Source organism: Gymnogyps californianus, chromosome 1 (genome assembly GCF_018139145.2).
Source record: "Gymnogyps californianus isolate 813 chromosome 1, ASM1813914v2, whole genome shotgun sequence".
Classification (NCBI taxonomy): Eukaryota; Metazoa; Chordata; class Aves; order Accipitriformes; family Cathartidae; genus Gymnogyps; species Gymnogyps californianus.
The window spans coordinates 11563176-11576863 of NC_059471.1; the positions used below are offsets into that span (position 1 = coordinate 11563176).

General features: G+C 37.3%; 1 protein-coding gene and 1 non-coding gene across 3 annotated transcripts in view; both read left to right on the plus strand.

Moving 5' to 3' along the window:
- Positions 1–13688, plus strand: part of CEP295 (centrosomal protein 295) — a 43793-nt gene that overhangs the window by 29327 nt on the left and 778 nt on the right. The window contains exons 18-28 of one of the 2 annotated variants that reach the window (XM_050892519.1): positions 225–331; positions 1861–1999; positions 3592–3825; positions 5167–5321; positions 5577–5739; positions 8080–8720; positions 9501–9674; positions 10775–10892; positions 11679–11882; positions 12405–12504; positions 13046–13145. In XM_050892519.1, the coding sequence (XP_050748476.1) occupies positions 225–331; positions 1861–1999; positions 3592–3825; positions 5167–5321; positions 5577–5739; positions 8080–8720; positions 9501–9674; positions 10775–10892; positions 11679–11882; positions 12405–12504; positions 13046–13145 (2135 nt within the window). Of the gene's footprint in view, positions 1–224; positions 332–1860; positions 2000–3591; positions 3826–5166; positions 5322–5576; positions 5740–8079; positions 8721–9500; positions 9675–10774; positions 10893–11678; positions 11917–12396; positions 12505–13045; positions 13146–13688 lie in introns of both variants that reach the window. The other variant, XM_050892528.1, reaches the window with a different exon arrangement.
- Positions 1526–1609, plus strand: LOC127029818 (small nucleolar RNA U2-19). Its single transcript, XR_007768249.1, has one exon. It is a non-coding gene; the product is annotated as a small nucleolar RNA U2-19 (small nucleolar RNA).

The window sequence follows — 13688 nt, forward strand, 5'->3', positions numbered from 1 at the left end:
TCTGGTCAAGAACCACTGCTTGCCAATTAAATTGGTGGTACAGTGGAGCAGAAAGTATGTTGCAGGTGAGAAGAAAGTGGTAAGGATGGGCAAAATTAGTGCCCCAATAGTGAGGACAGCAGCAGTAGGGCATTACTGCCATCTGGTGTTCAAAAAAAAATTGCTAACTATGAACTTGAAAGTTGCTTTCTCTTCCTTATTGCTTCTATTACATTTGTGTTCAGCCCAGTCCCAGGATTCTCAAATGGCTCAAGATTCACCAGTTCTTGCTGCTGAAGTTGGAGAGGGAGTTACAACGCATTCTAGACCATCATTCAGACTTGATAATACGGTTAGTCATGTCAAAATAACCATATAACGTGACTTTATTTTGTGATGAAATCGTTCTGTCTCATATTGGGGGCTAAGACTGGGTGCAGTATTCTAGATGCAGCAGTATAACAAGCACAAAGTAGAGAAAGGTAATCACTGTGATGGATCTACTGTCTATATTCCTGTTCATACAGCACAGGATGCTGTTGCCCCTCTTTGCTCCCAGGGCACACCGTGGGTTTACGCTCAGCTTGCTGTCTGCGAGACTCCCTGAGTCCTTTTTCGCATGGGGTTCTTCCTTCCCAGGTGCTGGACTTTGCATTTGCTTTTGCTGAGTTTCATAACATTCCTGTAGGGCCAGCCTCACAAGGTACTTCTAGATGTCAGCCCTGCCAGGTAGTGTATCGGATGGTCCTCCCAACTTAGTGTTATCTGCAAACTTGATAAAAGTATGGTGTCACCTCCTCTAAGTCATTGCCAAAGGTGTTAAAGAGGACAGGTCCTAGGACAGAGTCCTGTAGTACTCCTTGTTCCCCACCTCCACGTAGAGTGTAACCCTTTAATCACTGTCCTCTGAGCCTGATTATCCAGCCAGTTTTTTACCCATCTCATTGTCCATCCATCCAGGTTGTAACATCCAAACTGGGATACAAGAATGTTGTGAGAGACAGTGTCAAAAGCCTTGCCAAAATCAACACCAATGATATCCCCTGCTTTTCCCTCACCCAAAGATCACATCGTTTTGTCAGGAGATAAAAACAGTATTTTAAAAGTGCTATGTATAATGTGTGTATATGTGTATGTAAAATTACTTTTAAATGTACATGTTTTATATGTGTATGTTAAATATATTTATATAAGGTAGTATATAATGAAAAACGTAGGGGAAGGGTTTCTTAGATTTTTGTCTTTTATTTTCTTAGTGCACATTGTAGTTCAGGGTTTGGCAAGAAATATTCACATCTAATTCTTCAAAATTTGGAAGTACAAGAACCCTCATTCTCTGTTTTGTGACTTTGTAGAGCTTACCTCAAAATTAAGGAAGATAATATTTTAGGATATTTTGTATATTTCTAGTTTAATTTTGTAGAATTAAATTTTTAAGTCAGTCTCCTGTATGCAAAAGGCTCAGTATTGCAAGTACTTGTAAAATTCCTGAGTTTGTCACGTATTGCATATATGTTCCTCTGAGATCTACAATTCTACTGAAGTAGGTCTGTGATGAGAAATAGCCAAATCTGACCACCAGAAGATAAAATAATCTTCCAGGTGTCATGATTTGTATGCAGTTCTGAGAGGCTTTATAACAGTGTGTGTGTGTGTGCACGTGCGTGTGTGTGTTGAGGGGAGGGGGCTGTTGGGGAGTGATGTGTCTGGGACGTTGGGTGTGAATGTTTTGTACTGAGCAATGATGAACCCGTATTTGCTTGACTCTGCAAAACATGAAGGCTTCTACACTTGAACTGAGCTCAGAATAAAATACGTGGGTTTAAAGCTTTAATTATAGACGTCTGAATACGTGGTAATAGGTGTGTTATTTCATCCTAGGAAGTACTTTCTAAAGTAGTATCCACAAACTTAGGTTCAGAGGCTTTCATGCAAGGAATACCGTGTGACTTATCTTCAACAATTTCCACTGGAAGCTTTTTGACTAGTGAAACGTTGGATGTAAGCCCTGTTGACACTGGTAAGTGTTTGGGTTTTGTTGTTGTTCTTGTAAAAGGAAATTTGTGTATTCTCTTTATTTTATAGCAGAATGGGTCTAACTCACTGGACAGAAGTTCTTCTGAAATAGGCTAATGTGGAACGTCACTTAATGATTAATATGTCTTGTAGAGTTGAGTGTAACTAGAATTTTTCATTACGTGCTCATGATTTTTTTTTACTTTTATAATAATTTAACCTTAACACATCTACTTTGGCAAAGGATATTTTGAGTTTTATTAAGCAACTGTAACACTAGCAGTTTTTAAGTGGCAAAATTAAAAAAAAAAAAACCCTGATCCCCAAATGATACACTGATAACAGTTTTCTAATCAATATATATCATATATTGTTACAGAGCTATGATTGTTGTCTTGCTGTTAAGAGAATTATTCAAATATCTGCTTGTCACCATAGTAATTCTTAATAAATTATTTGTGAATGTCATTTGAATGCCATATTGACTTTCAATAGTTTTCTGGGAAATATGTGTTCATATCCTTTTTTGCTTGCAGTCTACCTCTTGATCTTGTTAGCTTTTCATAAAATTAAAAATAATTCCTTTATAATAAATATATATAGTTGCTCCTCTGTATGCTGACATTATCAGTTGTGAACATGGAAAGTGAGTTTGAAAGTGATTAGATAGTGACCTGTGGATTTATTTACTTTAAGGCTTAATATTGTGTTTATCTGACACATATCTGATCTCATAAACAACATATGTGTATATGAGTTATTCCATGTTTATAAATCAATTTTTGAAGACTACAGTTTTTACAGCCTGAGATTTCAGTGGCTCATTTTAACCCTAATGTTCTAAACTGGTAAGTGTTATTTTGAGTAATAAACTTCATAACTCATGTGACAAATCTGTGTTTTATTGATGTAAGAAAGCTAAAGCAAATTCTAAGATCATTTGTTTGTAGCTTTTCTTTTCTATTGTTTTTTAGTTGTGGAATAAAAATACCAAAGGCTTTGGTTCCTCAGCTGCATGAATAAATTTTGCAAGTCTAGCTCTGTCTTCACTGTACACTCAGTGCTTAATAATGGCCTTTTCTGATAGCTTTGTGCAATTCTTCTGTAAGTGTATAGACAAAGAGGGGTTGTGCACTAACGAGGAACACTATTTTGGTTGCCTTGATTCCCTCAGATTTCTTGTGTTGGTATCAGGCAATTTCTATTTAAGCGTGAATAAAACTACTGCATGATGTCATAAAGATACTCAAGATCACATTAAAGGACTGACACGCTTATATGCCATAGGAGGTAAAAATATGCTAGCTAGCATAAAATAAGTATTAATTCTTTTCTGGTTTTATTGTTTCAGTACTTCCTAAGTCTACATACTCTAAAAGTGCTAAGCTGTACTGACTACTACCTAATTAGATATTATCAACTTGAATTTGTGGAAATTTATGGTAAGGTTTGTGGGAGCATTGACAGGAGACAATTAAAGAAACAAAACCCCAGAGCTCTTTACGAATATTTCAGGATATTAAGCAGTGTCTTTTCAGATGACTTCATGTATGTGGTTTATATGCAAAACTGTGAACATCTAGCTTACTCTTTCAGGATTATCTTCTTATAGTACGGAAGATCAAATTTTGAGAGCAACAGCAAGCCGCCCTTGGAACTCCTCACTGCCTTTTACCCTGCAGCAGAGGCAAGAGAATTTGTCTGGAACATCTGAAACTCAGTTGCCTGAAGGAGAGATGTGCCTTTATAAAGAAAGTCAGATACAGCAGATCTTGGGGAAATGTACTGGAGACTTGAACTCTTACTCAGAGGACAATACATGTTTCCAAGGTATTCACCATTTTAAAGCATTTTTGTGCTGCGCTCATACAGAATGAGGAGGAGTTTACTCAATGTTATGTATTCGCCTGTATTATATTCAGCTTACATTTTAAAGTCAATAAGGATTCTACATGCGAGAACTTTGATGCTTTGACTTTCTTCATGCTTTGCTTTATGTATATTGTCCACACAGCATAGTGTAGTGCAAAAAAAAAAGATAGTCTGATCGGGTATCAATCTCATCGTAGTCTAGTTCTGCGCAGCTTCCTGCTACCATGGCTGGGCTGTTTGTTATCTGTGCCAATTTTATCGCTTGTTTATGCACAACTTTCGCTTCAGGAAGGCAGAGACAATAATATGTAATACTTTATTATTCACGTAGGGTCACATAGTTGATGAAACACTGATTAACAGATGGGTGGGAGTTCTGTGCTCTCTAGAAAAATGTAACAATTCATAAAAATAAGAACATCTTTATTAGCTATTGTGAAGATAATGCTAGTATTTTAATTTGAACCACTTCCTCCTGGAATGCTTGAAAACCTAGAATCATAGATTTATAGATTGATCTAGACCAGGAAGGACTTGTAGTTATGTGGTCCAAATTCTCCTTCCTGCTCACAGCAGAGCCAACTTAGACCAGATTGCTGAAGGCCTTGTCCAGGCAAGTTCTGAATATCTCCAAGGGCAGAGATTCCACAGCCCCCTGGGCAACATTTTAACAACTTTCTCTTTTTTTTCTTTTTTTTTTTTTTTTAATTTATTGTATCCAAGCAGAATTTCCTGTGTTCCATGTTGTGTCTATTATTTCTCTCTCTTTCACTGAGCATGTTCAAGAAGCCTGACTGCATCTTCTCTCTACTGTCTCTTAGGATGTAGTAGACAGCAGGGATTTCTGTGCCTCTTCCCCCACACCCTCAAGCCTTTTCTTAAGATTGAACAAACTCAGTTTTTTAGCTTCTCTTTGAACATCATATGCTTCATCCTTCCTTTAATCATCCTTGTGGCTCTTCATTGGACTTGCTCTACTGTGTCACTCACTGTGTGTTTTGTACTGGGAAGCCCATGCTACTTCTGATGCAGTCTCACAAGTGCTGAAGCTTATGGACTTCAGCTTTTCATTTTAAAAAAAATGCATCAGTGTAGCACTTTCTTGCTGCTTTTTGTACCTGCATTGTATCAGAGTGAAAGAATTAGATGCTATAAAGATTTTTTTTACGAGCTAGTATTTGTATACCTGCAGAATTCTATGTTTTATTTACTGCATATAGAAGCAAGGTGTGATATGTCAGTTGGGTTTTTTTGAGGGGCATTTTTTGCTTGTTTTTAAAATAACCTCTTTTCTTATAGCTCTAGCAGCTGAACTTGATATTCCTGAAACGGAGAGACCTTTTCCAAACTTCCATCATCAGCTCTTTCAGCCTTTGGAACCAAGTCTTGACTTTGATACTTCATCATCCTGTTCTCAATACAGAATTTCACAAGACAGTAGAGAATTTAGCAAGGTACTACAGAAGAACTCTGATGGAGGAAATACTTGGGCTTAAGATTTCTGTAAGATTTAAATGTATAATCCCTATATGGTGTTCTATTTAGAAGAAACACAACAGTAATTTTTGATATACATAGAACTGGAAGCATTTTTGCTGGTTGTAGCAGAAATGTGATCCAAAAATCAAATATTACCTTTAACTTTTTATCCTTCATATTTCTGAGGAAATGAATCTTAAATCAGGATTTTTTTTTTTTCCTGCCACTAGAGTTCGAAATTTTCAACAAAGAGTCAAGACATGTCTACATTTCTAGAAGTAGGAAACTCCAGTTTGAATATACAAAGAAGCAGTCTGCCTTCTAGTCTTGAAACAAACGGGCCAAACAACATTACGTCAGAAGAAGAGTCTGTTAAAGAAAATATTATGCCAGGTATGTACAGTATAATCAGAATAACGCTTTCAAGATCAACCTATTGCCAGTATGTAAATACCAACCCTTAAGGTGGGTTTGCTGTGATGAAACTGGGAAGGAACTCTTCACTTCTCTATCAGTCCTACTTTGAAATGTCTTAACTCGACTGCTGCTCTCTTACACACTGTCTTCTCCACCACCTTTAATGGGTAGAACTCCTAAATTTTGTGAAGTTCTTCATTTCCTCGGCAGTTATGACTTAATACAGAAGCAGACCTGCATATTCAGGTCACTCTAATGGATATTATGTTACTTATTACTTGTGCAGTAATTATGTTAGTGAAGAAATATCAACTCTGGCTGAAACTGTCAGTTTAAGTGCTTTTCCAAATATTTGTTCATGCATATCCATCATTTTGTAAGTTTGAGTAAATTAAAGAAGTTCCAAAAATTGATTAAAACTTTTTGAGGTATATGTGTTAGAATCTCTTTGATGTTACTCATTTGTCTCTTTATACATTTTGTCCTTCAAGAAACCATTGAATTTTCCTTTTCCACTGTTAAATCACACCAATAGTCATTATGTACTGCACGCTGTGATATTTGGTCTGATTATAGAATTGCTTTATCTACAAAATAAAGGGGGTTGAAGAGAGAGGAAGGAATGAACTTTTAGATTACAATGTAGTAATTAACTTAGATTAAGTTTATGGTTCTACAGCAGCATTAAGTTAACTGCAGCTCATAGCAGGAAAAGTATTTTTTTTAAAATGTTTTGCAGTTGAATTCAAATTAACTTGATATTTCATGTATTCTAAAGAAAAGGACCGATCTGAAATTCCAAATGCAGCTAGTAGTAATCTAAATATTTCTGAAGCTCTTATTTACCAAAAATCAGGTGTTTCAGCGTTTTAAGGTGCTCCAACAGAAAGCTGAACAGTAACAGGAAACACAGGACAATATTTTAAGTAATAGATGTATTTATAACGTAAATGTTCCTGGTCAATTATCTTTGTTATTTGCATATATATACCTACAATTTTTGGAAACACACACTATTCATGTTTAAAGCTGCAAGCAACTACTCTGTGTCTATTATACTTCTCTTTCTCTTTAGCTGGCAGATACTGGTACAAAAAACAAACAAACAAAAGTAATAAAAAAATGCCAGAAGAGGTTAAACCACGACACACTTTAAGACTACCTGTGGTCACAGCAAATAGGATTTAGGAAGCTCCCTTCTAACTTCAAAACATTCTATTTCTATATTGCTTATAGAAACAATCTTTATGCTTTAAATGTAACTGCAATGTCTCCCCATCCCAAACCAATTATTGATGTGCTTTAAAAGGAGGGAAAAATAACATAAACAACAGGCTAAGCAAGTAAAAACAATTTGAGATTGTCAGTTCAAGGTAGGTTGATATAAGTCCATCATCTGGAGAATTTTCTAGTGATGGCTGATGTTGCAGTGTAATTCCTCCCTCCCCGTTAACAGCTATTTATCAGGAGACAATATTCTTTATACATGTAAATCTAGATATTTTGTAGGTGTCAAAGAATGCAAAAAAAATCTTTAAAGGAAATGATTAAAGGTTTATGTGGTATATTCCTGTGTGTATAAAAAGCGTGTTGATAGCATGATGCTGGAGTGTGTGTAACCAGTTTTATCAAACTTAGGTGAGAGGCATATTTTAAAAAAAAAAATTTTTTTTAACAACCCTGTTGTTTGTTTGGCATATGCTGTACTGCTTAAATGCCTCCCCAGTAATTAAAATGTTGATACTCGATCTTTCTCTTTTCACAGCCTCTTCCGGAAAAAAAAAAAAAATATATCTTTATTTGTATGTGTAGAACCTAAGGGAAAGATAATTTAGGGTGCAATATTGTAACTTGTAGGAACAGCAACCATTGTTCCAATTTGGATATTTTCTTCTGCTTTGAAGAGTTTCTGCCCAAGTAATGGTGTTTTAGATTGTTTTCTTCCTGTTTTAGAGACTTTCTTGGAGGCCCAAAAGGGACTCGAAGGACTTCCATTTACAGAGTATAAATTGTAAAATCCATTGACTTTCAGTGTAATTCTGTTGGCACCACCACGAAGTCTGTCCCTAAACATATTCTAAGAAGCTACAAAAAGTGTTTCTTGAAGTTGTTTTGTGTACAGTGAAGGAATCATTTTATGTTAATGGTATTATGTTTGAAGAAACTTAAGCAGGCTTTTTTTAAACAAAATGTTTCTTCCCATTTACTAGACTTCTTATTATACATTACTGAAAAGTCTCATTATGGAGGGACTTTTTAAAGTTGAAGTTCTGTTGTGTTAGCTAGAATTTTGACTCTTGATAATTTTTGAAACAGGATCTGAAGAATCTTTTCACCCACTGCAGTTAGAATCTACTCTGAGGGATCACTGTCAGAATGCTGATCAGCCAGTGGACCTTAATGCTATGTTACAGAGATCTTTTGAAGAAACCCCTGGAATTGAAAAATGGGGCAATGAGAACTGCATTTCATCTGCCAGAGAATACGAAGAACTGGCAAGAAATATGGAATGTATTAATCTCCAGTGTTCAATGGAAGATCTGCGAAATGAAAGTCTGAATCCACTGGAAGAGCAAAAATCATTTTATCAGCTAAATACCACACCAGTTACAGTGGATGAAACTTTCCCTCAACATTTATTAAAAGAGACTATGTCTTCTGAAAAATTACCTGTGGAGGCGTTTGATAAGAAGTATGTGAAGCTTCCAGAAAAATCAGTTCGGGTACCTGAAGCAAATAAAGCTGTAGAGTTGGATTCTCAGTGCAATACACATGTAAAGGAGCCAGATCAAGGCTTTCCAGCAGTACAAAAATCTTTGAGGGTTCCCAGAGAAACCAGCTTGGAAGACTCAGACATCCATTTACAGGCTGTCGTACAACAGAACGGTTCTTTCCTGGAAAGACATGAGAAATATTCTAATTCTGTGCCCAGAAGCTCATGTCGTATTCCAGTCTGGGTGAGTAAAACAGATTTCCAAAAGCAGTAATTTGTGCAGGCTGCTTTTTCTGGGTTTTTTTGTTGTTGCACCAAGTTATTTTAGACCTTTAATATCTGAAAGCTTGGCACATGTTGATTTTACAATTCTAGTTCAAGGCTTGCATGTTTCCTGGACTTCTGCCCTACTGCTTCTTTCAGATCATAGCACTGAAATAATTAGGAGTAGCTAAAACGAGCTGGAGTTCCCATGATTGTTGGAGGAGCTATAGTGTCTCTATTGCATCTCCCTCTCTTAGCATCAGTGGGAATAGCATATGCATCTGTATTACATGGCACAGTTACTTAACTGAACAGCCCTGTCCCCGTTTAGAAGCCTGAAGGAGGTAAATAATTTATCCAAAGCATAAGCAAACTTAAAGAAATAGCTTTGATGTAGCTTTTTTAAAAAGAAAGAAGTTTGCCCTAGAACCAAGTAATTTAAACTTGAGGTGAGTGGAGGACAGGTGGAGTTTTTGTTGTTGATTGGTTGCTTTGGGTTATTTGTTTGGGTTTTTTTTAACACTGGTATATAAAATACTTTGCATTGGAGTTAGGTTCCAGGGTTTGCATACATCACAACCTCAGGCAAAGTGCTCTTTCTGTATTTCATTTACTGCTTGGGGGCAGATTTTTTCTTCTACATGTTGAATGAGCCTCCTCTTTCTGACAAGATAACAGCTGTTGCTATTGCTGGAAATAGTGATTTTTTTTATTTATGTTTTATTTTTTACACTGATGTCTTCTATAATTTCTTTTCTAGGAGACTGAGTCAGGGCGTGGTATTATGGAAGAACCTGAACTCACTCTGATAAGCTCAAATGACATCAGTATTGCAGAATCAGACATTGAACATACTAACCAAGAGAAAATTAAGGAGGATAAAATCAATAACCCAGCATGTGTGGATCAGTCTGAATTTAATGTTTTTACTGAGGTGAGTCTTTATTATCTAATGTAATTCTTGTTTTAACTTAGTCTTAATCATAATAAGGAGAGGCCCCACTGTAGCAGTTAATTCACTGTTGCAAAACAAGAGAGTGTAAGGGTTATCTGAGCTTAGTCATTGCTTGGATCATCTTGGTTTGATGTTACGTTTTCTGGACAGATGCAATAGATCTTAAATTTGGGCTATTCCTTAAAATCACTGTTGTGTCACATCAGTGTAGATATAGTTTGGGAAACTTTTGCTGAGAAACAGAACCATCTTGCTGGTGTTTGCAAGACTGAATTGTATCCCATTAGTTGAAGACTTGAACGAGAGGAGAGGATGGGACAAAACAAAAGCTACAAACTAAACCTACCTAGTGGACGGAGCTACACCAGGCCTACACAGCAGTTTGAGGTTTATGGGGAAAATATCAGCTCATCATACTGCCATGCTTAACTTGCCTGTGGTATGCTTTTTGCTGTTTGCTTATATAAATCAAAGGCCGTAAATTGTAGAGGGACTGGTTTGTCATGAGAGAGTAGTTTGGGTGCTGAAGCAGTAACGTAGAACCAAGTAATGTGTGTCTGATAGATTAGATGAAATCCTGTTTCAATTGCAGGAGACATCTAGAGAAGATCCTAAAAGTGCCTAAGGACGGGTCTTTATAAAGTAATTGAAATATGGGTAAGGTGGAGGTTGGCGGCTGGAGGCTGTGCTTCCGCAGCACGTGTTACCTGCCAGCTGAGAATCAGGGAAGGAGACAGAGCAGTGAGAGACTGATGGGGGAGAACTAGAGCGAACAGGAGGAGAGAAAAACACATCCGTTGAGATGAAATTATGCAGCCCTGTATTGAGAACAAGCAATTGAAATCTGGTGGGCAAAGGGTCTTTAATGGATTTTTTTCAAGTTTTAAAATGTTTTTAGAAAGTAGCTTTTTAATACTTACTACCAAGCTCCATTTCTGATGTTTTTCTTGCATCTGCTATAAAGGCAAGAGTATGTCTTTCATTTGCATCGGGTCTATGCTAGTGGTACAATACTACCACTTCACTCAAATTTGTGGTATATTTTACGCATTTCCAATCACTGATTCCTTTTGAAACAGGAGAGAGAATTTTTACCGCTAGCTCCAGATGCAGATTATTCGGTGTTCGTAAGGCCTGACAGTTCTTCCAAAGCCCGGAGTCCCAATGACAGTCACTTTCCATCACATCAGACTGCAGGTGATTATGTGTAACTTCAATGTACTGAAGTTGAGATAGAGAAGGTCTTTATTTATAGTACTAAAATCATTAATAAAATACACTTCTTTGGAAAACATAGAGCTGCTTTTACTTAGGCAAGTGCATCTTGCTCTTCAGGCTTGGTTTGTAGTACATTTGACCCAGGTTTAATATGTGTTGTATTGACTTGTCTCTTCCTATGCCAGCTTATCTTTCATGAAGTTCATAATATCTACAATACACTGCGTATTTTGTGTTGTAACTACTTAATTTTGAAAAATTCTGTGGTTTTTTGTGGTTTGTTGTCATATCATTTATGCACCTTCACTTGTTTTTCCTGTTAGTCCCCAAGCTCTGTAGCCAAAGAATGTCTTTTTTTTTTCTATTCTGATGATAGTGTGGAACATCAGTAAAATATTGAAATATTTTTTTGTCCAAGATCAACAGCAGTAACATGAAAGACAGGAATTGACACAACTTAACCGTGTTAGGGACTTCTCAGGTCTTTGATATATTTTGAGGCATCAAGATGCTTTCGATGCAGTATTTATCTCACAGTATTTGTCTTGGCAGACCTGTTTACAGTTATTAGATTCCATAGGCCTGAATTGCTGCTTGTTTTGCAAGGTTACTCATCGTTCACAGTGTCGTTCTCCTAGTGCAATTTACAAAAGTAGTCAAGCTTAGCATTCTAGGAGAAATACACTGAAATGCATGACTTGCTGGAGGTGATATTGCTCATTGCTAAAAGTGAGAAATGTTTAGACTTTTCATTTTCTTTCACAGTGATGCTGCTGGAGTTTGCAGCTACACCCGGAAGCTTGCAAGAATCTTTTTTAAAAAGAAAGAAGAACTTCATCCAGAAATCTCTGAAAAGAGTAGAAGAAATAAAAAAGAAAGAAAGAGAAAATGAAAAGCCAGAAGCCAGACAGCTTCAAAGAGGAAAGTCTGAGAAGTTAAGCAGGCAAAAGGAGTCTTTTCTTATCTCTGGTAGGGTTATCTGGGGACAAGACATAACATTAGCTATCCTTTTAGTTGCTGTTATATATCAAAGAATAGATTTCGCATTTGCTGCATCTTTGCTATTGCAGACTGGGATATTCTTTAATATGATGCGGGGAGCCTTTTTTTTCTACTGTCTGGCTACCTCTTCAGTGTTGCAAAGGCCCTTATGGGTCCTCTTCATATTTTCACCATCTGTCCACGTTTGTAGTCATAAGGTGTCTCTGCAAATAATAGTTGTTTATCAAAGAACAACCATATTAAGCAAACTGATGCATCTCCAATGTCTGTTAAGGGGAAGCTGTTGAGAAGCATGGCTGAAACTACAGCCAGCAGCCTAATGAGTGAGACTATGAAGATTTTTTTTTTTTAACACAAGATGTCATCTGTGTCCATTCTGTTAGCTTATTTCTTTTTTTTGTAATGTCATTTTAAAATCTCATGCTTTTGAGTTAGCTGGACTAGAGATTTAAATTTAAGATATGTTTGGCTTTTTTTTTTTTAAAAAAGGTGCAGCTGCCAATCAGTTGAAGAAAGTAGGAGAAGTGAAAGTGTCTTCTCCAGAGGACAGGAAGTCTGGAGAAATTGAAATGCACCAGCGTACTTCAAGGTATTGCATGAACACAAGTGGGAGAAGTTTTGGATTAAAAAAAGCAGTAGTTCATCTGTGCCTTGTGAAAGCTCCTGGTCAGTCAGAGCAGTTTGTGGTCTTCCAGTTGGACCCAATGCTGCTTAACATGAAACAGTTGGGAGCGACACGCCAAGTGTGTTTGATACAGGTCCCTGTTGGGAAATTCCCTTGCAGAGCTGGCAGTAAGAAACATGACTGGCAGCCTGCTCATTTCATCGTGCTAAGGCAGCTGTGCCAGTTCATGCCTGAAACTAGGTTAAATTTGAAGCAAAGTTCACGATTATACTTGGGCACTTCTTAGCAGTAACATGCAGCAAGTACCTCTCCTCAACGAGGTGGTTATTAGGTGCAGCCAAAGAGGAATTTGAAGAGATTCTAGGTGACTGGAGAGCAGAGGCAAAATTTCCTTTCTTAATTTCTAGCAATTGAGACAGTATAAACCCTTAAGCTTGTTAACTTATTCCAGCTTTGCCACTTTCTTCCTGACAAGACACAATTTTTTTTCCTACTGTTTTGACAGACTTTATAATCAACTTGCAGAAGTGAAACTCAGAAAGGAAGAAAAAACAAGGCAAGAAACTTATGCTAAAAACAGAGAAAAGGCTAAAGAGTTTCAAAAGGTAATAGGCAGCTACAGAGTTGTCCTACCTGGTTAGTTCTCCTGATTTCACTGAGCTGCTAATCAGACTGAGACATAGTTCTGTGGTGTGAGTGCAACTGAAACAGAGACCATCAAACCAGTCTGGATTTTAAGTGATGCTATTGGTATATCCCACTGAAGGCTTTCCTTGCCAACACTAGGACTGAGCTGAAATTTTCCTTACAAAGCATGTCTGCCTCAGGCTGAATTTTTCTGGTGGCTTGAGGTCGAGCAAAGAGGCTGTTAGGGATGCCAGCTGCTAGAAAGTCTACTTGGCAAAAGAACAGCAGGCTTTTTTTTCTTAGTCCAAACTTGACTGAATTTCCATTATAAGGCAGGTTTGGGGGGGCAGGGGTGGTGTTGGCTGCTTTGGCTACTTGCTGTAGCTTGAGATTCTGCCTAGCTGTGCACACCTGAACCAAGGTTGCAAGAATCCTGTCTGGGTTTGCCTGCAGTTGCTCTAGAATAGGGGGCTGAATGAGAGGACCCGAGTTGTTAATTCTCCCTGTCCCCTTGCTGGGCC